At 45.8% G+C, this 24,744-nt stretch overlaps 1 protein-coding gene and 1 long non-coding RNA gene across 2 annotated transcripts in view; both read left to right on the forward strand.

Annotated features, from left to right (window-relative positions):
• Window positions 1-19,282, forward strand: part of MDGA2 (MAM domain containing glycosylphosphatidylinositol anchor 2) — a 160,082-nt gene extending 140,800 nt beyond the window's left edge. Inside the window, exons 12-17 of the mRNA XM_026051505.1 lie at window positions 5,189-5,252; window positions 8,189-8,344; window positions 9,408-9,566; window positions 12,701-12,831; window positions 18,060-18,165; window positions 18,600-19,282. Coding sequence (XP_025907290.1) covers window positions 5,189-5,252; window positions 8,189-8,344; window positions 9,408-9,566; window positions 12,701-12,831; window positions 18,060-18,165; window positions 18,600-18,688 — 705 coding nt within the window. The 3' untranslated portion in view covers window positions 18,689-19,282. The remainder of the gene's footprint in view (window positions 1-5,188; window positions 5,253-8,188; window positions 8,345-9,407; window positions 9,567-12,700; window positions 12,832-18,059; window positions 18,166-18,599) is intronic.
• Window positions 19,283-20,584: 1,302 nt separating this feature from the next.
• Window positions 20,585-24,345, forward strand: LOC112957740. The gene is made up of 2 exons (XR_003251266.1): window positions 20,585-20,681; window positions 23,224-24,345. It is a non-coding gene; the product is annotated as an uncharacterized LOC112957740 (long non-coding RNA).
• The last annotated feature ends 399 nt before the right edge of the window (window positions 24,346-24,744 follow it).

The following is a 24,744-nucleotide window of genomic DNA, read 5'->3' on the forward strand; positions in this document are numbered from 1 at the left end:
CAGCCCATCAGGTACAGGCACAAGCTCACACACAACCCGTCAGGTACAGCCGCAAGCTTGCGACAGGCCAGGAGGGGCATCCTCTGCCCTGGCTTTGGCTTGCAACACAAGCAAAAGAGAAGGAAAGTCTCTAAAAGGAAAATATATRTATATAGTGAAATTTCTATGAATTAGAAGGAAAAAAAGAATAAATTAATCTTTCTTCCTGAAATATTAAGGGAAAAGCATAAAGAATTTGCTCATTTGCTCTTGTTCCAAATACTTCGAAGTCAATGAGGTTTCAAAAAAAAAAAATCTACAAAATATGTGGTGTTGTGGAGAACTCAAAGCAGTGTTTTGGCATCATCAGAGTACTTGKTTTTTTTTGTTTGTTTGTTTKTTTTTCCCCCAGGATCAGCATTTTTAAGGCATTCCTATCTGGATGAGAACATATGAAAAAAATAGTAATTCTTTCTAGACCCATGCAGGTATAAAAGAGCGTTTTTATATTTTCCACCCCAAATTCATGTTGCGCTGCGGATTTGTGCATTAGAATTGGATAGATAAGGTACATTATTSCATATGGCCAGCTGCTCCTGCGGGTAGATAGAGCAGTGACTGGAGYTATGCAGGCATCTAAGCAAGCCCAAAGTGAGATACCACGTGCAGCAGCTGGCCCAAAGGCAACCTGCAGACCAACAAGTACTCTCCAAATCGCTGACAAGTAATTAAAAATAATGAATACATTTGTTAAATTTTAAATTTCTCATGCATAGCTTGTAGAATTATTCATGATCAATGATGAGCTCAACCCCACTTGGTTCTATCTTWAATTATTTCTAGCACTCTACTAATACCAAGAGGGGGAAAAAATCAGATTAAATGTAAGTATCAATTAGAGCGTAGTTGCACATTGCGGTAACCATCAGATCAGCTGGCAGTGCTGGTGGGGGAGTCTCAGGTTCTGCCTTTTGCAGAGTGTTTTCTAAGCATCTCTCCAAAGTTCACAACAGCAAAATCACAGCACAAGGAGGGCTTGTTTCCTCCGCGAGGTGTTTCCTCCGCACAAATGCCATGGGCATTTTGTGACATTTTGCTGGAATTCCTCCTGGACCACAAGTTTTTGTTGGCATTTTGTGCCCCAGGTGCAGGGGACGCTCAGGGAGCAATAGGCAGCGCTGTTCCTCCTACAAATTCACAGTTTTAGGAATTGCGACCCAGATGGTAGKCAATAAGATAACCCAAAAGCCGGGTTCCCTTACCGAGCTCCACATGCTTCCAATGAGAGCAGTGCCAGCAGACTGCTACCAGTCTAATTTTAAGGATGTTATAGCTCCCACTATAAAATAACGATATCGCATGTATTAGTGTAGTGCAAATTCAATACTTATAGTGGAAATGTTGGAAACTGAGAAATGTAGTTAATGGGCTGGAGGGATGCACAGCAGCAGGCTTGCCTACATAGGAGTAATAATTATAAACATTGCCTGGGCAGTAAAATAAAGATATGTAAAAACTTCTTAAAAGAATCAAGATATCTTTTTAGTCTTCCTCTCTATTGCTCTTTTTTTTTAATTTTTGACCTTAASCAAGGATTAGAATCTTCATAATTTCAATAGAATTTTAATTGGATGTTTGTATTTGAGAAGGATACCATGGATTCTAGCAGTGTCAGCCTGTGTTTCTCCCTCCACCACTTTAAAAGTATATTTTTTGGAACCTGTAACAATCTAACATCTTGAAAAATCGCTGAGGTTGGAAGGGTGCTGCTTTGATCCAACTCCCTGCTCAGGAAGAATCACCTGGAGCAGGTTGTCCAGGACTGTGTCCAGCTGAGTTTTGAATGTCTCCAAAGGTATCTCCACAAGCTCTCAGAGCAACCAGTTCAAGGGTCTCATCACCCTTAGGGCAAAAAAGTTTTTTCTTGTGTTTGAAATACGCTAGTGTATTTGTATTGCTGGTAAGAAGTTGTATTTCAAACATTTTTCCTTATTTTTTTTTAAGCTTTAATCAGGCTAATGGGATTTCATTACATTTTTTTAAAAAGTGCAGGCAGTGTGAAAAGCAGATTGGACACATGGTAATTAGAGCTGCTAAATCTGGTAGCAATGTCTTCTGCCTTTAATAAATGAATTAACTTTTGTGGTTGAATTTCAGCTTTGTGCAAATAGAGGACAGCTCGAGCTTGTCTGTCGTGGCGTGGCACTTTGTGTGGGAACTCCAYACAAAGGATTTTCCAAAATAGTTGAAAAGTGTTTAATAATCAACGAGACGCTTCTGGCATCTTGTTTCTATTTGGCYTTACTAGACAGGAGATTTATCCTATGCRGTGCAAGAAGCTGGCTCAGATTTCRCTAATGTACCCTAATCGAGCCCTTCAGAAAAGTTGGTAAAGATATATATATACCTTAAAATWAAGGCAAAACCTGCTTTGAACACGACCTGTGGTGTTTAAGAGACTCCATTGCTTTATTGCTATTATAAAGACAGGCCACGTAAGTACTACTCAGGATGGCATTTTTGGCAGTGGGGAGGGCACAAGCTTTTTGGAGGGGAAACGTTTATTTTCCATGCATTATTTTCTCTTCCATACGGAGAAGGGCTGGCGAAAAGAGCAGCGTGTGCAGTAGGAGCAGYGCTGATAGTGAGAGCCAGACATAGCTTGACAAATGGTTGGTGGCTGCATATGTTCTTGTGCCGAGTTCACACGGTTGGGGCAGTTCAAGAAACGCTAATGCCTGGTCTTTGGGCCGGCACAGCACGGATCTGTCCTGCGGTACCGGTTCAAATGTGATCTCCATCMCTTTGCATAAATCTGTGTCAGTCTGCCTGTTACAAACTGGCTGTAAAACCCTCCAACTGCTCCCGTTAGAAGCTGCACAGTTACCGTTTTATACATACATTTATGTGTAAATATTTATAGAGTTAATCAGTGAGGAAACATGCAAGTTAGGGTCCCTTCTCTGAAGAAAAAAGAGGCCTCCAGGATGCTCTTTTGGTGTGTACAGAAGCAGCCCTTGTGGCGGTGATGGGCAGAGGACRCTGGCCAAGTACTTCTTGGTTGAACTACATATTTCCATACAGCAAACAGTAAAAGCTGTAGAAACTCCTCAGTTCTATACAGAAGAGTGTCTAGCTGCTTACAGGCCTAGGTAGCGCAGGTGAGGAAGACCCAGGGATGGTTCATTCAGCCATCCGTGGGACTGGGTCCCTCACCTTGAGTGAAGCTTCTGGTTCTCACAGGAATTGCCAATAACTATCACTTTTCAAGGGTAAAAAACATAATAGTTTACTCTGCTTCCCCTAGCGTTTTTTTTAGTTACTAAAGCTTAATTTGCAGCAGTTTTTAGTGATGGGGGTCATCATGACGATGGTGAAGGCTGCGTTCCGTGTCAGCTGAGCAAATGTCCCTTGTAGGAATACTCTGTGGGAAGGGTGACTCTCTTTGTACATAACCTTCAATGTATGTAATGCACTAAAAGAAGGTCAAGCATTAAGGGAAAAGCATTCTGGACACAGGTGTGTGTTGTATCCTAGATGGGTGCACATCACTGCAAAGTGGAATCGCCAGCAGGCTGGGGCTGTGTTGGGTTTGACTCCCTCCAGGTGGGAAGGAGGGTGTTGAGCCTAAGGGATCGGATGTCTTGGCTCTAASCAAGCCCAGGCAATTCATGGCACTCGCTTCTGCTCTTGAAAGCAAACATTAGCCTCAAGGCAGCTGAGCAGACCAGCAATAACTCTCTTGGGTGCCAAGATTTTCTAGACAACCCAAACTTGTGTGTTTGATCCCTAAATCAGCTCCTTTRTTTCCCTTTTTGCCTATTTGTCATCACTAGCCTGCTGCACACACACAACCGCCTTTCTTTCCAGAAATGAGACCGAGAGCAATTGCACCTTCCTATATAGCAGCCTGCAGTAGCAGAGGGGGCTTTGGGGCCTTTGCTTTTCTCTTTTTTCTCCAGTTTACACTGTTAGATACCTTCAGCCTACCCGTGCTTCAGTTGGTCGTTCTGCTTTTGTCGGTCAGTGTGAGCTGACACTTTGCTCTGCTGCGAGTCCCTGTAGCCCGACTCCAGGCTTCCCACTGGTGGCACTTTCCGTRAGAGTCCCTACATGTGGTGACAAAGCAAGCACCACTAAATGCAGTTGCCAGCGATTTCGGCTAATTCCAAGTTCAATCACTCAAAAATGAATGTTTCTTGGAGAATGAAAGGTAATTTTCTAGTAAAAGCTATGAGGTTATCTAATATAATGTAATGACTAATTTTCTTAAGAAAATTGCACTGCAGCAAATCATTATTCATTTATTTTGGAGAAGGCAGCAAAATGTCAATGCTAAATTGGAGCTGTTTTGAGCACTCCACGTTGACTCTACTGCTAAGCAGAGTCCGTGAGCAGGGGTCAGGAGCCAAGAGGTTGSGTCCATAAACCAGACTCGTGACCAGCAGCACGGAGACGTGGAGCACCTCCTGTACTGGAATCTGGCATTACCAGGTGCTCATGTTATTGGGAGACAGAATTTCATTTCTAATTTTCTATTAGTTACATGCAGTTCCAACTATGGGCTGACCTTCTGTCTGCATGTCACTTTTGTAAGTGCTCGTGGTAGAAGAGCCCTTCTTTTCCCTAAAGTTCACATCTTGAAATTCAGCCTTCTGTCGAGAGGTGGCCCAGGGCTGTAGGCTTCCAGTGCTCATCCAAACCTGATTTCAAATGCCTAGTACTGGACATGCTAGTCTTGGCCTATTGGTAGGGTGAATAGTCAATCTGAGCCTAATCCTTGGGGGACTTTCTCATTACGATACCTGTAGGCATGATCAGGATTGATTTTCATCTGTTTTCATCCTCTAACTTTAAAATCTGCAAGTTGAGTTTTGGGGGTATTTTTTGGCTTTTGTCATTGGCTTTTTTTTTGAGAATTATGCCAGTGCTGCTTGTTTCCTTGACTCAGGTATGTACAGACTTTTTAAATAGAAGAATAGTACTGTTTACTTATAAAAGGGTTATTTGTTAAGTACCTATGAGCACTGCTAAAATCCAGCCTGAAGTGGTGAGCACGGTGTGCTGCAGAACCTCGGGTCCTGATTCAATCCTCCTGCCCTTGGTTTGCGGCGCATTCCTGCACAAAGGCACCAAGCCCGCAGGTTTGCATGCAGCTCTTCTCTTCCTTAAATCATCCCCAGGTGAATTAGAATTGAATTAGAATTAGAATTTTCCCTTTGTGCTAATTTTATTTTTGCTCTRTCTTCCAGCTCCTGTGAACCCACACCTACGTAAGTACATTTTTTTCTTTATCTTCCTAGCATGTGAAGAACTGTCAACACCAATGATCCTTCACAGCTGAAAAAGTAAATGACAAGTGTTTCACTTTTTCACTGGGGGTTACACAAGTCCACCTTGGTTTATGTGCAGGCTGTATTGATGGCTAAAGGGTGCAATTCCTCTTGCTCTGCCAAGGTGCTAATGCAACAGTGGATGGAAGAAGGAAAAATTATAGCTCCAGGTCGTCTTCCTTCCCCAGGACCTCTCCACTTCATCTGCAGGAAAATACTAATGTTCTAAAAATAACCCCAATTTCTGTGGGAGAAGCATTCAGAAGCATTAATGGGAAAGTGAAAGCAAGCACATGGGTGAACCTGTGATTTAGCCATGGGATTAGCTGCATGAGCGTGAAGTTAAATATTTGAATAACATTAACATTAAGCGTTGAAATATCAAACAGGAAAAGTATGTGAAGCTCCAAGGTAGGATAGAAATCTTAAAGGAAAAAGCTGTTGATGAAATTTTGCAGATTCTTTTATCCTGACGTGAGGACTGCATTTATAGTTCTTAGGTTATTTTGTTACCTCCTGTCTTATGTAGGATCTTGTCCACAGCTTTAAAATGAAAAGAAAACTTCACAGAGTTTCTTCATGAAGAACATAGGAGAAATATAGACTTCATTTCCCCTGAGAAATATGGAGGCCAAAACTATAAATAGTTTTATAATCCCATCCTTGCTATGGGGTAGGCTTGCGTAGGTGGAGGAGAAGTCCAATATTCACAAGACATAGTTTAAAGCAAACAAGCTTTTGAGCTTGAATCATGGAAAAGATRTTCTCAGAGATGAGAGGCACTTTGTTCCAAATGTTTCACTCATATCCTTGTGTCCTTCAAGGGCTTTTTGGGGTTCTTTACACTTTCTTCCTGATTTGGAGGATGAAGAAGGAGGTGCAGCCATTAATCTGCATCCGCTGACAGGCTTTGCTCTTGAGGGATTTTGGATGCCATCCACAGCACGTGTCTTCCTGGTGGCCTTGTTCTTTAATTCGCTTGTCTCTCAAGGAGAACCACAGTCAGAGCCCTATTTGTATTTCTGCTCTGCAGTGTTTATGATGGTGCTCCTGTATTTAGTTATTTCGTGCATTACCACTTCTTTGTCATGCCAGAATTCAGAGATGTTGCTTTCAGACTCAAATCCAAGCAATCAAGTCCCAGAGCTGGCTCACCACCTTGAAGGCTATCAGTCATGCTGTCCAGTTAAGGAATTTTTCTTTGGAAAATAGTATTCTTGCCTGATGGAATAACTTCAGTGAATTTATTGAGAAATTGCATGAATCTGTTTGAGGTAGCAGTAGGCAAGGCGGTGTGTGCAGATTTTCATTTTTGTGGTAACCCAGCTCTATAAAACAGTATTTTGTGCTAACTGCTGGGGAGCGGATCCAGTTKGTGTAGCTGTCGCTGCAGAGCCAGAAGCAGAATGATGAAGCTTGGCAAGCACTCCTAATGCACCTTGTGCTCTGGGATGAATCTCAAGCCTGCTTTTTCCACTCTAAAGCATTATAAGATTTTAAATAAGCTTCAAACTAGCGTCCTTGCTTAGCAATCCACCCCCATGCTAAGCTCCGGGTCCCTGTGTCTTCCCTGATTTAGAGTGAAGCTCCAGTGGCTTAAGTGGATTTATAGTTCACTGAAACCCTAAACCTGCAAACATTTATACACCTTCTCAGTTTAACACAGATGAATAATCCCATGGCGACACATGGGTGTTAGAGTTCTCATAACAATGAATATAAATTGTCCCCCCGTACAGCAGGCTGTGTGTGACACCGTGTGCGGACAGCTGCGCGCTCCCTGGAGAACAGAGAAGCGCGCGTTTGCCCAGATAAATCAATTGACTTTGTTGGACAGGTAAACTCGGCAGGAGYTGCTCATGTGCCTGAAATTAAGCGCTGGCACATTTGACTATGTGAGCCCTTATTCTGTTCTGAGATGAAAACTTGACCTTGAAATCCTGGTTTGCTCTGGGTCCTCAAGGCCTRACAGTATTGCTTTGTCCTCCAAGCTTAACCTGGCAAGCAAGCGCTGTTGACTTGTGCGAGCGACCAAGTTGTGGTTTAACACCAGAGAAGCTCCTCCTAAGCCTCTTCTCAGCCTTTTTRGGCTCCACACCTAAGGTTTTAGCACTTGACCTCAAGGACATAGCAGAAATCTTACCAAAAAAAGGGCAGGTGTTTTCAGGAGATGATCCAGTCAACTGTCCTGACATAGGGGTTCRGCCAGACCTACACCTTCATCATGGGTATTTGTTCAGCTGGTTCTTACAGTTAACCAGTGATGGGAAGCTCACCTCTTCCKGAGCTCACTATGCTAATTTTTAGAGAGCTTGTCTTCATTTCTACTTCAAATTTGCCTTGCTGTTATTTTAGTCACTACTTGCTTTACTGTCTCTAGTGAAAACTAAGCATAGTTTAGGAGACGTCCCCGGGGAACAGCGCTTTATTTTTGAAAAGTTGCTGCACTCTTATCCCTACTGCTCTTCTCGCTAAACCAAAAGGACCCAGATCTTACCCTTTTCCCCATAGTTCTTGTTTCACAAGCAGGCTGTCTCTTTTCAGCTTAGAAATGCTGGCTGGGTAAGAGAAGACAGTGGCTCTAAGGGACATTGTTGTATAAAGCTGGCTGTGGGAATAGGATATCTGCTCTAAGATTTGAATCTAAATTCAAGTAACACCAACACAGATTGATGACTCTGAATTTTTCTTTTATTGAGGTCACTGCAAGAGAAAACATGCACTTAGTGTTAGAGACTGGTGTAAAATAAATGTGCCATATATTTTCTTGTGCTGTTAATGGGCATCGTCCTACAATATGTTCATTGTAATTGGCACTTTGACAAATAACAGAATAGTTTCCGTCACTGAATTTATGTTATTTACTCTGCTGGCAGGAGAGTTCCACTGTGGCTTTGAGGACGGCAACATTTGCCTCTTCACTCAAGACGATACAGACAATTTTGACTGGACAAAACAAAGCACTGCCACTAGAGACACAAAATATACCCCGAACACGGGGCCCAACGCAGACCGAACRGGCTCCAAGGAGGGTGAGTGTTAGCGGTCCTGCGCCGCCCTCGCCCTCGCCTCGGGGCTCTGCCGGGGCGAGAGCACGATCCAGGAGAGTCAGTCCCAGCCAGCTGCCTTCCTCGTCGCACTAAGCATCGTCACGCTTCAAAGGACTCCTAAAAGATGGCCCGTGCTGAGGAGTGTGGCTGGATCCGCAACCCGTTAAGCGTCTTGCATTGCTTCAGTGGTGCCATTTTGGAAGCTCATCAATTACCGTCTTGTGGGGAAACTGTCTAGCACATCTTGAAATATTCTTCTATTTTATGCCATTTAAATTCTAACTTGGCCTCTCAGGCTGTCAGAATGTGAATTTTTTGTCCCGTTTTTACTTTGGGTATTCCTAAAATGTGTAATTTTCAATCTGCTGCTCCTGTTAGCAGATGCATACCATCCTGGCTGCACTATATATTTGCATTTGAAGCGTCAGATGTATTGTGCCGAATTGAGCAAATACTGCAATAATTCATGCTTTTTTATTGTGTGCCTCTGCCTGCACTACCAAAGAGGAAAAAAAATCATATTGCACTGTATTTGCATGGTTGGATTAAGTAAAGACTGTTTCTGTCATTGGTGCAGTTCAGGACCAGGATAAATGAACCTTTCACTTAAAATGAGCTTTTGAGCTGTGATTGATACGGGCAGTTGAATATGTTCCTTGAAAGATTTCCATCAAGATATTTTTTCTTTATTTTAGAAAGCCCCTCCCTCTCCCTGTTTATAGGAACAAATTGCAAAAAATTGCAACCTTGAGACCGAAGTTGGAACCCTGKAATAAACATCTTTTCTTTTCTTGTGCATATGCAACATCATATTGATTTGAAGTTCTTTATGAGCGCTAACCTTCCCACCCTGATTTTACTCTTGATAGTAGAGATGCCTTTGAAGCAGCTGTGGAAAACACTTGGGCATAAGGCAGGACAAATATGTCCCAGAAACCATAGTGGTGTCAGAAGAATGTGAAAAGTAAATCCAGATTGTTAAGAGCCCTGGTGTCTTTCTGCATGAAAACTGCAACTTGTCAATTCTCCCTTGTGCTTCCCGCAGGTTTCTACATGTACATCGAAACGTCGCGGCCCAGGCTGGAGGGAGAAAAGGCCAGACTTGTTAGTCCGGTTTTCAGCGTCGCTCCGAAAAATCCTTACGGAGCAACAAACACAGCCTATTGCTTCAGCTTCTACTATCACATGTATGGACAGCACATAGGTGAGAGAAAGCCAGTGACCTTGTCATTTCACTTTGGGAGAAAGAGCAGGAGAAATATCCAGTTATATTCACTAAAAACATAGGAAGGCTGCCAAAGACTGGATGTAACAAAGCCTGACGGGAGAGGTGCCTGCTAGTGTCCTAATTGCTCCAAAAGGACTTTTATTTTTCACCAGACAGCTCCTGAGCAGAAACACTTTTSCTGTTAGTGTTATATAGGAATGAGGTTTTGAGCAGAGGAACTTGAAAGCATGAAGCCCGAAAGCTGGTGTTTGCAGGGGCTTGGCCTGGCGCTAGTGCAGCAGTCTGAGTCCCCGCTCGCTCGCGGCAGGGTCAGGCAGTTACAGGAGCAGTTCTCTGGTGCTGGCTGCTGCAGCAGGGCGCTGTGGAGCAGCGCTCGGGTCCTTCACAAAAACGCTCCACGGTTTGCTCAAAACCAGTAGGAGTAGGTGACTCTGTAGGTCCATTTTCAGTCACAGCTCTTCCAAGATCTGCATTCACAGTGCAGTTTGTTGTGTTAGTTGCCCCTGCACTGCTAAGCACTTCAACGCATTTCATAATTTTTTTTTTCACTCTCAGTTGTAGCAAGAACTTGCTTATTTATTGGAAAGGAGTGATGAGGTCAGGCCATATTTAATGGGGAAGAACAAAGAAAAAGAGAAAGAAAAAAGCCTGTAAGAGTACTTGTGGTCTATAACAGTGAAGAGCAAAGTTAGAAACATTAAGGAGCAGAATGTTTTTCCAGGACACAGTAGAGTTGGGAGAGACCAACAGCCACTGAAGCTCACATCTCCACAGAAGGATGATCTCTCTGATATGGCCAATGTGCTTTTTTTTTTTTTTTTTTTCCTTCTGGGCTACCCATTAAGGAGCCCTCATGTCCTTAGCATCCTTGCTGAGATTGCGCTTATCTGCTCGTGTGTAATTTCGTGATCTGACGTGTGTAATCCCTTCTGATGAAGAAGTTGACCTGCTGATGAAGATGGTTATAATGATCATTAGTGGTGCAGGTCAGATAGAATTTGTCTGTATATAACATGAACCCCTGGTAGTCAAAACCAGAAGTTGCTCAGTTTATCTTGTGTTCTTGAATGTTCAAAAATATAGTTACTGTCAATTTGGCTAATTTTTGAAATCATCCACTTTTGAATAGCTTTCTACACAATTACTAATTATTCCATGTCTTTAAAGAGAAGAGTGCAGGAAAAATAGTAAATTAGTAGCATCAGCCATGTACTTGACTGCATGAACACAGAGCTCTATTAAATGCTATATTTTAATTCCTCATATTGCCAAAACTTTACAAAGCACATAAGGATGTACATTCAATAAATATATTATTTAACTTAAAAAAAAAAAAAAAACTTTGAGTCCCCAGATATGAAATTTATCATGACTAGGTTGTTCACATCAGGACAGTATAAAAGAAAAGAAAATAAATATATAATGAATTATGATATTCTAAAATTTCAATGATTTAAACACATGGTTATGGTGTGAACAGTGCCATTGATGAGATAACTACTTGAATAAGTTTTTGAACATTTGTGAACTTAGCAATTACTTTGGTCTAGGAAAGGAGTTGCTACAACACAACGATTTGGCCAGAAAAATCAAACCCTATCATTATGCAGTGTTTCAGGTGGTGTAGACTTGATACCCCTGGTTTGAAGGATGTGTTTTACATAAGAGCACATTGTTTGAAGTCCTTTTAATATTCTTGCTACTGGAAGTTAAATAGCTAAAAATATTACCTTTCCCTGTGACAAAAGCTTGTCCTACTCATAAATCCGATCACATTTTGAACAGCAACTTTAAAGCTGAAAACTTTTGCAATCTAATTAAACGCATCAGAAGTTGGCCTCTTGTGCCTCCCTTCAGACCACAGAAATAATCTCTCCCAATAAATGGTTTGTCCCTTAAAATAGTTTRTAAGTAGGTTAAGGAATATAATTCATAGCTTCACGTATTTCTTCTATAGAAGAAGCCYTGTTAGACAGCCCTGTGTCCTGGGCAGGCCAGGCTGCTCCCCAGGCAGGKCTCTGCGCCGGGCTGCTCCCGGCCTTTGGAAGGCACCGCGCTGGTTAGGAGCGAGTAGCACGTGCTGCACTGCCCACCCTGGCCCTGCGTGGAGAAGACCTGTGGCTGCGTCCTGGGCTCCCTGCGGAATGAGCCGTCGGGAGAGCCTTGGCGGCTCCGTTGCACATTTAGCTTTGTGTTCTTCAAGGCACTGACCTCTGCCATCGCTGGAAAGAAGTTTCTATTAGCGGGAGCTGAGTCGCTCTGCAGCTGCTTTAGATCTGGGAGGTTTCAGTGCAAAGAGAAGTTGTATTTTGCCTGCTTTCCTCGGGACAAAACGGGCTCCTTGCTGATTCCAGGGGAGAGCTTTGCTTCCAGCTTTGCAGCCGCTGTTCCTCACGGCCTAGATGACCATGAGGAACAGAAGAAGCKCTTGCGTGAGCTTGGCAGAGGGGACTTGCAAATCAGTGCAAATGTCACAATCTGCATAGTACGAAGACAGCCCTGCCCTGCTCACATGCTAGTACAGCGAGGAGGAGCAGGGAACCAAGCCTCCAAGCTTAAACCTTGGTGAATTAGTGAATGCTGCTGAATGAAGTTGATGGTTGCTTCCCTTCTTGGTGCACCAAAACAATCTGGTTTGTGTCCAAAGCAGAGAGGTAAGCTAAGGCACAAGGAGCCCTGCAAGGTTAGGGATAGGGTTAGGGCTCCCCTTCTCTCTCTGAAAAGTCTTGTGACTTTCTGAAGTCTTTCCTGAGCTGTTGGGAACAACGTGTGCAACTCATGCTGAGGGAAGATGGCTCCAGGGGCATCCTTGCATTCCCAATTCTTTGCTTCCCATGAGTCCATTCCTCCAATCTGTGGTTTTCCTGAGCTTAAAAGCTTCTAACAAGCACCTTGCACACATCTCTCAGTCTGAGAGACCCACATGGAACAGAAGTSAGGTCAATAAGCCCCAGTGGTGGCCAGGAGTAGGAGGCACTTTGCACACATGGTTGGTGTCAGCCTAGGAGGTGTCATGGGCAGAGCCCCCTCCGGACTCTTGCTTTGGCCAGCTCTGTGCTGTTGATTCACCCAGGAGCCCAACCAACTCATGTTCTCCATGTTTCTTTTAGGAAGCTTGAATGTCTACCTGCGGTTAAAGGGTCAGACCGCAATAGAAAATCCATTATGGTCTTCAAGTGGAAACAAGGGACAGCACTGGAATCAAGCCCGGGTTAATATAAACCCCCCAACGTCATTTCAGGTAAGGTTGAGCTGCATTGCTCTGCTGGGTTTTGCAGCAGAGTGACGGATCCGCGGTGCACAGACACCACAAAGAGAATATTTGGTTCYTTGTGGGGAGCAGCACCATGCACGTGGCCTATCGCAGACTCTCACAGCTTCCTTGCAGCTCTGCAGGCTGCTTTGTGGGCAGATAATGGCTCTCAGTGTTGTAAGTGGGTAGACCCTGCAGAGCACCATGCCACACAGCGTAATGGCACGACACCACTCTTTACTAGAAGAGTTAACTCTCTTCCAGTCTTCCAGAGACACCATTAGCTTATGCAAAGCCTTTCTTATTTCAGAGTAGCAAGKGGAGTATAAAACTACTTTGTGTGAAATCTAGGTGGGAAACGCAGTGTCGTGTTTGCGTCGKAAGTTCCCTGGGCTACACTCCTTCTCCCTGTGAAGAAGTGGTGACCTGAGAGTCTGTGCTGGGGGTGGCAGAGCCGGGGTGGCTGCTCCCGCAAAGCTGCGCCCTTGCTCGTGCAAGTGAGGACAAGTTTTCACACGTTTCCTCCCCGCTTTGGCAGTGAGATGCTGAGGGACTGTTAGGGACCGTTCTGCTTCACACCAGGAGCTGTGTGTCTCCTTCAACAGGAGCTGCTCACTGGGGTTGAGGCTGGGGGTRTCCTCGCTCAGGAGGAATGTTACCAGCTCTGGTCTTCTCCAGGCTTCACAGAATCACAGAATGTTCAAGGTTGGAAGGGACCTCTASAGATCATCTAGTCCAACCTTCCTGCTCAAGCAGGSACACCTAGAGCATGTGGCACAGGGTGGCATCCAGGCGGGTTTTGGAGAGCTCCAGAGTAGGAGACTCCACAACCCCCCTGGGCAGCCTGTTCCACTGCTCTGGCACCCTAACAGTAAAGAAGTTGCTCTTCACCTGGAGATGGAACTGCCTATTTTGCAGCTTGTCCCCATTACCCCTTGTCCTGTCACTGGCCACCACTGAGAAGAGCTTGGCCCCTTCTTCCCTACATTCTCCCTTCATGAACTTATACATGTTAATCAGATCTCCTCTCAGCCTTCTCTTCTCCAGGCTTCCTTCTCCTCTCTCTGTAATGCCCGAGTTTCCTAACGGAGATGGCAACTTTGGGTGGAAACCGTCATGTTCAGGCAAATTGAAACTACTGGCATGTACATGGAGCTTGGGATTCGCCTTGTGGGCCGTTCCTGGTGCTGAAACATGTTCTTCCTTTTTGTGCAGCTTTGGCGAGGGAATTATTTGGCACGTGTGACCACAGAACCATTGCATAGGAGGAAACTAGAGGAAAAATATATGAGAGGGCGAAGCAAAGTCTGGCATGACATGTTTTTGCAGCTGAACAAAGAAAAGTGCAGGGAAGGGGAATGAGAGGCTTGCAGTACAGTCAGGGTCAGGACCTGAGCACCAGGAGCCCATCAGGTGGGTGACTTTGCACTGGTAGAGCCAGGGGCAGGTTTGGATCCCAGATGTCCCCCTTGGGCCGTGCACTCGCTGCCCTTTCAGAAGAGAAATGCTACTGGGTCATTCCTGCCGTAAATACCTTATCTCGTTCKTCTTTAAAGCTGTGTTCATTGGCAACACTAGCAGGTACACAAAATGGAAACTCCTCTATTTGCCGGTTCTCACTTTTATATTGTTGTTTTAAAGGCATAAAATGAATGCAAGGCCGTGAAAGTCTGCACAAATAACAAAATAAATGTCAGAGTGGGAGGAACAGTAAATTACTTTTTTAGCTGCTCCTGCATCAACCAAACTCTATTTTCCGTTTAAGAGCCTAAATGGGAATGAATATAAAACTCCTAGTTAAATTTAAGGCAAGTGAATCGAAGTGAATCTTTGCAGTAAAACAGTACACTGACACAGAAATTAAAACCTTTTATAGGTTAATTTGTATGGGTAAGTGCTGCCTGGGTGTGTTTTACACCCTCCCAGTCTCCACGATATACAACAAAGCTCTGTCATGAAGAGCTGAGAGCACCGCAGTGCTTAGAATCGGAAAACATCTTGCAAAGCCTCAGGAAGTCACTGACTTATTAAATATTATTAAATAGAAGGAGAATAAGCAGAAACAAAAGCATACGGAAGCGATGCACTGCCTGCTGGCACCTGTGGAGTCCTTGATTTTAGCTCAAATGTAGGCAGGAGCTCTCAGCCCCTTTCAGCTACAGTTTCCTTGAGGTCTCCTTGCGGCTGCTTTGGAGGCCTCTCCACAGGACCAGCCCCCGTAGCCAGAAGTTGAAGACATCCATCACTGAAGAGCAGAAAGGAGAAGGCAATCTGCTCTATCTTCAGCTGCAGTAGACCAGCCCTGGGAGTGGAACTTGTCATGGCTTGAGCCTKTAGGAGGTATAAATCAAATTGCAGCCAGTGGGACAATCTTGAGTTTTGGTCTTCAGTCAGACTGGGTAAAGGTTGCTGAAGATCTCTTTGATCAGAACTATTCCATTTTTTGCAGCTCTAAAGGTAGACTTTAAGATTTTGAGATTTTAATCTTATGTTCATGGTGCTGGTTTCTCTATTTGGCTTGAGATTTTTTCCTCCCCAAATCTCAGCTAGCTTGCCGAATCCTGCAGTGGCTCAGGGCAGGTTGTTCAGCACGAATCATTTAATTCCTCAAAAAAAAAAAAGGAGGGTTTTTGCAGAGATTTGCCCATAAATCAGTGATTTGCCCATAAATCAATGAAGGTGTGCCTGCAAAATGTAGTAAATTCTAGTAAGTGGAGAATGAGGACAGCTGGCCAAAGACGGGCACACACAGCAGGGAGCAATGTTCTCTGCAGAGCGGTTGCAGCTCAGAAGCTGGCAGCAAAGCTCCACTGAATTGCTGCCAAGTCCTGCTGCTTGAGCTGGATATATCTGCATCTCCATGATGCTGAGATCCTCAGCCTCTGGCAGGGCTGAAGTTTGATCCTGATCTCACCTGGACTTCTCAGATGAAGTCACTGAGAGAGCCGTTTTTAGGGTGGCAGTGGGATGGTGGGCACTGTTCCTGCTGCCATCACCTTCACTCCTGAGCACTCAGAGCAGGTTGAGACCCTCCGGCTCTGCCAGGGAGCCAAGTGGGGTCTAGAACCAGTGGGTGGTAGCTGGCTGGGCAGAGGACAAGGCCAGGAAAGTAAGTCATAAAATGCAGCCCTGTCATCACTGTTGGCAGGTGAGGGCAGCCTGGCATTCGTTCGGGAACTGAGAAATTTTCCCGGAAAGTTAAAATGTACTTGAAACTGTGTGAAGAAGCACAAGGTGCATTCCCCCTCCAGGACACGTGGGATAGATCTGGAGGCACTGTAAAGAAAATCCTCCCTTTCCCTTTTTAAGGGAGCAGAGTGGCCTTAGGTATATTTGTAAGCTCTCCCATTCTTCAGCTAAATGCAGTATTTTGAAGAGCAGCTTTGCAAAACCCCAGGCATGCAGATAATGGCCTTTTCTAGAGACCACTAGGAGATGCTGATCATGTGGCACGTCTGCAGATAGCTGTGGACTGCAGACTGGCCGGTGCTCCAGGCACTGCCAATATTCATCTGCCATGTTTTGCTCGGAGCGCGGGGCCAAGCTGGCTAATAGCAAACCGTCTTGGAGACCTATACGGCCTACTGCCAAATGCAGATTTTAATTAAATGCYGGCCATTGTGTTGTATAGAATCCTTTTGTGCGGGAACGAGTGTTTTTCATTGCCAGGAAGGATTTGACTCCACGTTCAGTTGATTGGTTATCTGCCTGGTGCCAAGGAGCACGAGTTGAGCTGGGCTTTGGGGAGAGGAGCACAGACTTCCACGCTGAATGCTTCCTATTATCAGAGATAGAATGGAAAAATGTAAGAGGGATAATTACTTGAGACATTGTTTTCAGACAACAGGGTAAATTATGGAAAAGCTCACTGTTTCCCCAATTACTGTTCCCCGTTGCACTAATATCCACCTTGTCACAGTAATTAACCCGCAGTACCACACTTTGGTGAGATAGCGGTGGAGCCACCTGCTCCAAAGGCATGTCTTTCACATCCAGTTATGCTCCCCGTGCAGCCCTTGCAGCCTGGCTTAGGGCACTGCCTGCAGAGAGCAAATACATGAGCTGGTGTTTCCAGGTATTGCCTTGTGCTGCRGCCAAATCCCTAGTGGATTTATCCAGCCTCGTAGGAGCCCGAGAGGCTCCGTGTCTGGTGCCTTGGCACCRTGTGTGATGTGGGTTTCTGCAGCTGGACCGAACCACACAGGGTGGAGCCCTCCTGCCACTCGCAGGGGCGTCTCCCACTGTGCTGTTTGCTGAATATTAATAATTAAAGTTATCAAGTTTTTATGARCAACTACAGTGGAACTGTGTCAACGTGCAGAAGATGTTGGAAGCTGCCAAAGAGTCAACCTGCATCTACGTCTGTGTCCTGCTGAGATTGGTGGCAACACAAGAGCCCATCACAGTGCTCCACATATCCCTCTAATGCCATTAAATTATGTCAAAGTATAATTTAAGTATTTTGTTCCATAGGGAATCCTTTTTTTTTTTTTTTTTGGTTATTGTTGTTGTTCAAATCAGCGCTGCCTCCAAGAGTTAATTTCTCCCCTTAGTGCCATACTAGTCCTTAATAGGGTTCATTGGATATCATGCATATATATATATATATATTGTTGCAGATTAAAGTTCAAAAACTTGTCATCGGAGTTAACCAAGAGCATTTCAAAGGAACAAGGCGGAAAGGGGAGTGGGGAGATATCAGAGCGAATGATGCTGCTTGGGAAATATATTCCTTACATAACTCTCGTCATCTCTATAGAAAGGCTTTGAAGTTTGCTGGTGAATAAATTTGCTGCAACACAGAGTGGGCTTTCTGCGGAGCTMATTAAGGCGGCAGCTTGGCAGGACGGGATCACAGCAGCTTTGAGGAAGGACAGCAGATAACTTGTTAACCTGAGAAGGAAACCCCCAGAGTATCTCTGCCCCACCATGGCACAGAGATACTGGGGAAGAGGGAGAAGTGTCGTGGTGCGGGAGCTGGGAGCCCTGATGTTTCTCAGCTAGTTCTGAGGCATCAGTCTCATAACCCACCCGTATCCTGCCCCTGCCTAAACAGTTGTGGGAACTCGTTGCATTTTCCAACATCATGGAAATTATTTTTGAATTACTCCACTCCCATCAGTGCAGATCAACACGTCGCTAAACACAGCTGCGTGTTGTCCATTCCCCCTATTTTTCCCACCTTGTGAATGGTTTTTTTCTTTACTTCTTCCCAGCTCATATTTGAAGGGATCCGTGGCCCTGGCATTGAGGGCGATATCGCTATCGATGACGTATCGATCGTGGAAGGAGAGTGTATGAAATCAGACCAACCGGCCAACAGTAAGTGGCACTCCCATCCCAAGCAAGGACAGCAAGTGATTTCTGAATATCTATATGTATATATAGACATAGGATTATAAATGGGATAATATATATAAATGGCCAAGTTTCTGCACCCAAGAGACTCCCCCAAACTGCAGGGGAGCCCCGAGGACCTGGTGAGTCATTAGCACAGGGAGTAATGAGCAGCTTCTGGCTTTTCAGAAAGAGCCCCAYGGACTGGAGGTGGCACATTTAGACTTGGTGAGGTCTTGGTGACCTGCGTGCCATATGTTTATTCCTCTCTCAGTGACTAGGYATGGATGGGTGGATAATGCAATAAYAGGAAAAGGTTTGCGGGCAGCCAGGTTGCCCCTTGTCTTCTGGACCTGGTAGCAGTGCCGTTCTCCTGAGCAGGCAGCTCAGTAATTCTACCTTTTTGCCCCTTTTTATAGATTTACGATCAGGTGCTGTTGGGACATTAGCGCATATACGACTTATCCCACTTCTCATCCTCCTGTCTGTCTTAAGTCATCAAAGGTGACCTTATCCTGGCAGAGGCTACAACAGATTCACCAGGCACTGGCACGAAGAAAGAGTCTTTGTAAAACGGACATTTAAAAACAAACTACCAAAGATTCCTCCACTGACTGACTCAAACGTTAAATAAATACATAAATAAATAAAAAATAAATAAATAATAATTAAAAAAAAAAAGCACTGGGGACATAACAAGGCATCACGGGAGTGTAACTCACTATGAACCACACGTGAGAGCGGTTTCTGGCCCAAGGGAGGACGAGACCTTCAGGTGCTTTTGTGGTCAGTAACGAACACGGCATCGTCTGGTTGAACTCTCGGAGACGAGCAGTAGAAACCCTTGTCAAAGCACAAAGTCACGGCTGGTTTTGTTTCAGATGAATAGTTTGCTTGTTACCATGGAAACCTAATGGCCTGCCAAAAACAAACAAACAAAAAACACACAAAAAAAGGAGAGAGAGAGAAAAATTAAGCCAAGCGAGAGCGAGAGCAGCACCTCACTGTACACAGGGTATGGAAGAGCTCRTGTCGCCCTCGGAGAAGGTTTGGGCGCGGGCTCAGCTGCACGCGGGCGCTTGCGCCACGGGCTGTCCCCTCGGCGGGGACCGGCCGGCCGCAGCTCCTGGGGACACCCGTGCGCCTCGGCCGCGGCTCCGGGGACACCTCCGGGGACACCTCCGCTCCCTGCTCCGCGCGGTGCCGCCTCCTGCATGCGGAGCGAGCCCGGCACCGGCTTCTCCCTCCCGCTTGCTCCGTCTGGCCTCCCCATCAGCCCTCTCCCCGCCCCGAGGCATCCGAGAAGAAACCAAACCACCGTCTTTTATAAATCGCCATGGAAACCAAGTGCCTTCAATGAAACAAGCCTGATGATTAAAAAAAAAAAAAAAAAAGAATTAAAAAAAAAAAAGATGATGATGATGATGATGGTGATGATGATGATGATGATGATGTTGATTTCAACACGGGAGCTTGCGCTGCTACACGGCGGTTTGTGCAAGGTTTTGTACCCGAGCCCGGCGCCCGCAGACGGCGGGGAGCGAGCGGAGCCGCGTCTGGAGCTGCCTGGACCTGCGCCGCCGCCGAGGCCCTTGCGGACGAGGTATTTGTCGCTAACCTGCCAGACAGCCATGGCCTTTCAGCTTCTTGCCCGTTAGAGAATATAAAACACACACAGAAAAAGCTCCCGTTGGGCCTCAAAATGGGGCAGCACTTTTTTTTTTCTTTTTTTTTTTTTTCTTTCTTTTTTTTCCAGGTTATCCAGTGGGTCAACCAGAGGAAAAGGTGGTTGCGATGCACTTAGCACGGACGGTGGTGAGACACGGCCGTGGGTTTTTGTTTGTGGGCCGCTGCGAGGGGACACTGAGGACGCGGTGCCCCTGCCCCGAGCCGGGCGCTGCGCCCACTGCCAGAGATTATTTTATTATTATTTTAGCGGAGTTTAAAAAAATAAAATTAAAAAAAAAATAAAAAAGTGAGAGAGAAAAAAAACACTTTTACAAGAAAATCAAACCTGTACAAATGATTTTGAGCTACCTGAACACATACCATACCTTGAACCAGCCGGTTTTCCAATGCATTGTAAAGTTCCCTGACAGTTGGTTATGACGATTTGAAGACCTTTTTTTCCTTAAATTATCTCAGCTTTTAACTTCATTTAAAAAAAAAAAAAGGAAAACAAAAAGACTTTTGTCTAAAAGAGAGTATTATTATTATAATTATTATTATTATGTGTTCTTTCAACACCCTAGGATTTAAAAAAACAAAAAAAAATTACAACCTGATATGCAAGCAATTGGAGAATAAACATTCAAACCAACCAACACATATAACATTTGCAAATACAAATACAAAAATAAAAAAAAAGCACAATGAGATGCAGTAAAATGATGACAAGGCTTGATTTTTTTTTTTTATTCTGTAGAGAAATGTTTGTGCAAATTCAGTAATTCAACTGAAGAGATAATTTTACAGCTATGTTCAATAAAGCCTCTTTCCAGGTAAGGGAGCGACGTGGTGTGTGTGTTTGTTGGGCAGCGCTGGCGTGCGGGGCTGGCGGCGCGCGACGGGAATCTGCTGCAGCCGTTTTGGGGAGGAACAGGTGATTTTTGCTGGCGGGAGCTTTGCAGCCGTGACCCCCGTGGGCACCGGCCATCGCTCGCCCTTTCCCACCTGGAGCAGCAGCGGGAGCAGCTCCGAGCTGTGGGACCAGCAGGGCCTGAGGGGCAGCACCGCAGGATGCGCCCCTTTATGTGCACTGACCTGGTGGCATTTTGCTGAGGTCTTTTGGAATATTTAGCTGTTTTTCCCTCTATTTGTCACGTCTGAAAATAGAAGAGTGGAATTGGGAGCCCCTTGGCGAGCACAGAGCCGGGTCACGCAGCACGACCCGGCGGCAGGGCAGCTCGGGAGAAAGGTGCAATCCCTGTTTCCTCATGTGTGCCAGTTTGTACCTTCTTCTCTTAATCCCCTTGGTGACGGACCCTGGGGAATAATAAAAGGTTTTGATTGACAGCTGAAGACCAAGGTCTTCTTGCAGGGCAGCATCAGCTGTTTGTCCTGAAAAGGCCGGGACTTTGCCTGAAAGGAAATATATTTTCCACGCCTATTTTCGCTTGCTTAAGTGCAGAAGAAAGTGTCAAGAAAGGCTGTTTTTCACCCGTTGGTTTGGACATAGACTAATCTTCCTTTATCTTAGTCTCACAAGAATATTAACGTTTTGCTGTGTTCAGGCCATGACCAGAAGTGCAAATTGAGATATGTATTTCCTAGTCTTGATTTTTTTTTTTTTTTTTTGTATAAAAAACAAAGTATTTGTGAAATTTGGGGGATGTCAGCCATCGAGAGAGTTTGAGCCAGGGAGTCCAGTCTCGTAACGTGCCTGGCGTGTTTTTGACTTGCTCGTGCAATACGTGGTTCAGAAGACACGGACTTAGCTTCGTGTTTGGCCCCGGTCAGAGGCCAGATGCTCCCAGGGCAGCGCTAGGTGGGCTCCGTGTTAACCTTGCCAAGGGTTTTTGATTCTCCATCAGGAGCATCTCAGATAGGGATGTTCCTGGGGTCTTCTGCCCACCTGCAGCAAAGGTTCCAGCAAAGGCGGGTTCCTTCCAGAGCCTGGGCGTGAAATCCAACACGCAGCTCCAACCTGCTTGGATCTCAGCGCACTAACCCCAGTGCTGCTCCTGCAGCAGCCGCAGCCCATGGCCTGGATGGGGCACAAGGGGAGAAGAGCACAGGCCAAAAAGAGGAGCAAACACTGTGCAAATGCACCATCCCCCTTCAAAGAAGCATTGCAGCCCCTGTAGAGCCCGTCCAAGTGTCTTAGGGGATAARAATAAAAGCATTAACCACCATATAGTGCCTAGGACAGGCTCTCTAACCCCAGCTCATTTCACAGTGGCCAGGCTTGGGTGGCTTTTAGCTGAGCGTGTTTTACTGTCAGGCCCACAGAAATCCTTGCCAAAATGTGGAACTCTTGAAACCAGAGCGTGAGCCTCCCCTCCAGCAGCAGCTGAGACGTGCGCTCCATTCACCACAGCTTTGCTCAAGCTGGACCCCCAGTTTAGAACAGACCTGATGAGTCAAAGCAGCAGCTAACTGCTCCACCTTCGTTTGCTGCCCCGTGCSGTCGGCCAGGAAAGGTTTAGCCAGCTGGAGAATGTGCTTTTTGCCCTCAGCGGAAGAGGGTGAGTTGTTTCTACATTTGGATGGTTTGCACAGTTGTAGCGTGAGGATTTTTTTGTTGGTTTTTGGTATTTTTTCATCAGGGGATATTTGAGCATCTCTTTATCCCCAAGAAGAAGTGCTATCCACCAGGAGAACGCCTCTCTAGAACAATTCAATAAAAAAGCTATAGTTTGGTGTTAGGAGCAGTCTTTGCCTGCAGTATGCTAATGAAGAGATGGGTGCCATCTGGATTCATCCTCGAGTTTTTCCATAACACTACAAAACCTACAAAAAGCTTATTATTACACTTCAGGGTGTCTTATTCTTGTTTCGAGGCGGGCAGCAAGAGCAGCAGGAATGTGCCCTGGCGCTCACTCCTGCCCCGGGAGGTGCTCGCTGCTTTGCTCTGCCCTGTGCCACGCTGCTCGTGGGGAGGACCTGCGGTCACCCCCATTCTCCCAGCCTGTTGACCTCGTGCAGGTGCCACTCGCCACCCGCCCCGGGGACAGGGGAGGCGGTTTTGGGCTCTGCGCTGCGTTCCAGCCCTCGTGGAGCCCGTTGCTCAGGGTTTGCTGCCCGCCCCTCGCTGCCRCCTCCAACGTGGCCGTGGCCGGTTCGGCGTCACTTGCTCTCGTGCCAACTCTAGCTCCTGCTAAATGGTGTTCTGAGCCCTTCCTGGTGTCCGTCTGCTCCCCTTCCCAACCCAATAACCCCTCCCTGTGCGCTGCTTTGGGCCAGGCTACAGGATTTGTATCTCTGGGTTAAATAAGATGTATAATAGAAATATGCAAGCTATAATTAACCCCAAGACAGGAGACTTGGGGAAAATACATTCTGATGTGACTTACTTGAACATGACTTTGTTTTCCTTTCTAGCCGTCAGAGCAGGGAGTTTGTACTATGAGCTGCATATTGTGGAAAGGATGTTTTGTTTTTGTCCCACCACAAAACGTCCAAACGACGTCTTTGTGACCATGTCGTCGTGCTCACAGCGAGTGCTCCTGCAGAACTAGGCTTGCAGAGGGCGCGGGGCTGAGGCTCAGATTAACCCCTGGTAAAAGAGCATCTTACCTGGTGTTCGAGCTGCTCGTACCTGTGCCCTGCTCCTCCAGCACCTGAAGTCTAAGCTCAGCAAAGAGCACCCTGGCTCGTTCTCTCACTCTCTGTTTCAAACTACCTTGAAAGGACCCCTGGTATTTTAAATATGAAATCAGTGTTGAACTCCTGACAAGAAACTTAATGGGGAGAGGGTGTTTGCGTTCCCTGTGCCGATGTTTCCCCATGCATCCTGGTAGCCTCACCTACCGTGCTCCCTCCTAGCTGGCTCTTGGCATGGTTGGGGTTGTCCTCTTGTTGAGGACCTCCTCATGAGAGCCCACCGAGGACCTGCAGCAGGTCCCTTGCAACCACTTCCCTGCCACATCCACTCCCCAGGACTCTTTCCATTGAGGAAGCAACTTGAACATGGACACATACTTGGACAGATGAACAGCAATGAACTTTGCTCATAGCTAAAGTCATGGCTGAGAAGTTGAGAAAAGTCAGAGCTGCTGCCCTGGGATCCCAAATGCCGTGATCTTCATGTGCTGGAGGCTTCTGACTGCCCATCCATGGTGAGGAAACAGGAACRTGGCAACAAACACAACTGTGATATTTAACAAAATGTTTTGGGACGATAGGACCACAGGAGAGACTGGAGAACCACATGTTGCTGCGCAGGAGATCGAGTGGCCTCGGCACCTTCTYGGGAAAGACGAGATGCTCTTCTGCTTGAACACTACCGCCTGCAAAGGGAAAACAAATCTGTGTTTGTGTAAATATTCTATAAATAACTGTAATTGTATGTATCTAATGTATATATAATGATTATTGCATTTTAACTATCTTGATYAGTGTAAATAGCCAAAACTTGGGCTCTTATTTTGCCAGAACACCCACAGTAGAATTATTTTTTGCCATCGTTGTTAACATCTCTGGTTAAATTACAAACTGCTCTCACTTTTACCTCAAGGAGCACATGTTCTTTATGTACATTTTATAAAGAAAAAAAATGCACAGGATTCCTGGTTACCTTTTCAATTGGCAGCTGCACTTTGTATCTTTTCGTCCTGGGCTGCAGACTCCCRTTGCTCCTGGCCCCAGAGCTGCTGTGTGACCAGGGGCAACTGCCGGGGTCCTGGGTTGGATGGAATGTGTTCCTGGCCAGATGTGCTGTCCTCCTGGACAGGCGGGAYGAGGATTGTTCCCCTCCAGCCCTCTCTCTCCCTTGCTCGGGTCCTTGCTCCATGAGCAGTCCAGATTTTCAGACCGTGAAGCTTCTCTGCTGTCTCGTATCTTGCATCAAAATTGTAAATCAAGGGCGAAGAGCTGTTTTGTGGTGTGGCCACCCTGGGCACC

The sequence above is a fragment of the Nothoprocta perdicaria genome, unplaced genomic scaffold (genome assembly GCF_003342845.1).
Source record: "Nothoprocta perdicaria isolate Ctin4 unplaced genomic scaffold, notPer1 scaffold_76, whole genome shotgun sequence".
In the NCBI taxonomy this organism is placed as follows: Eukaryota; Metazoa; Chordata; class Aves; order Tinamiformes; family Tinamidae; genus Nothoprocta; species Nothoprocta perdicaria.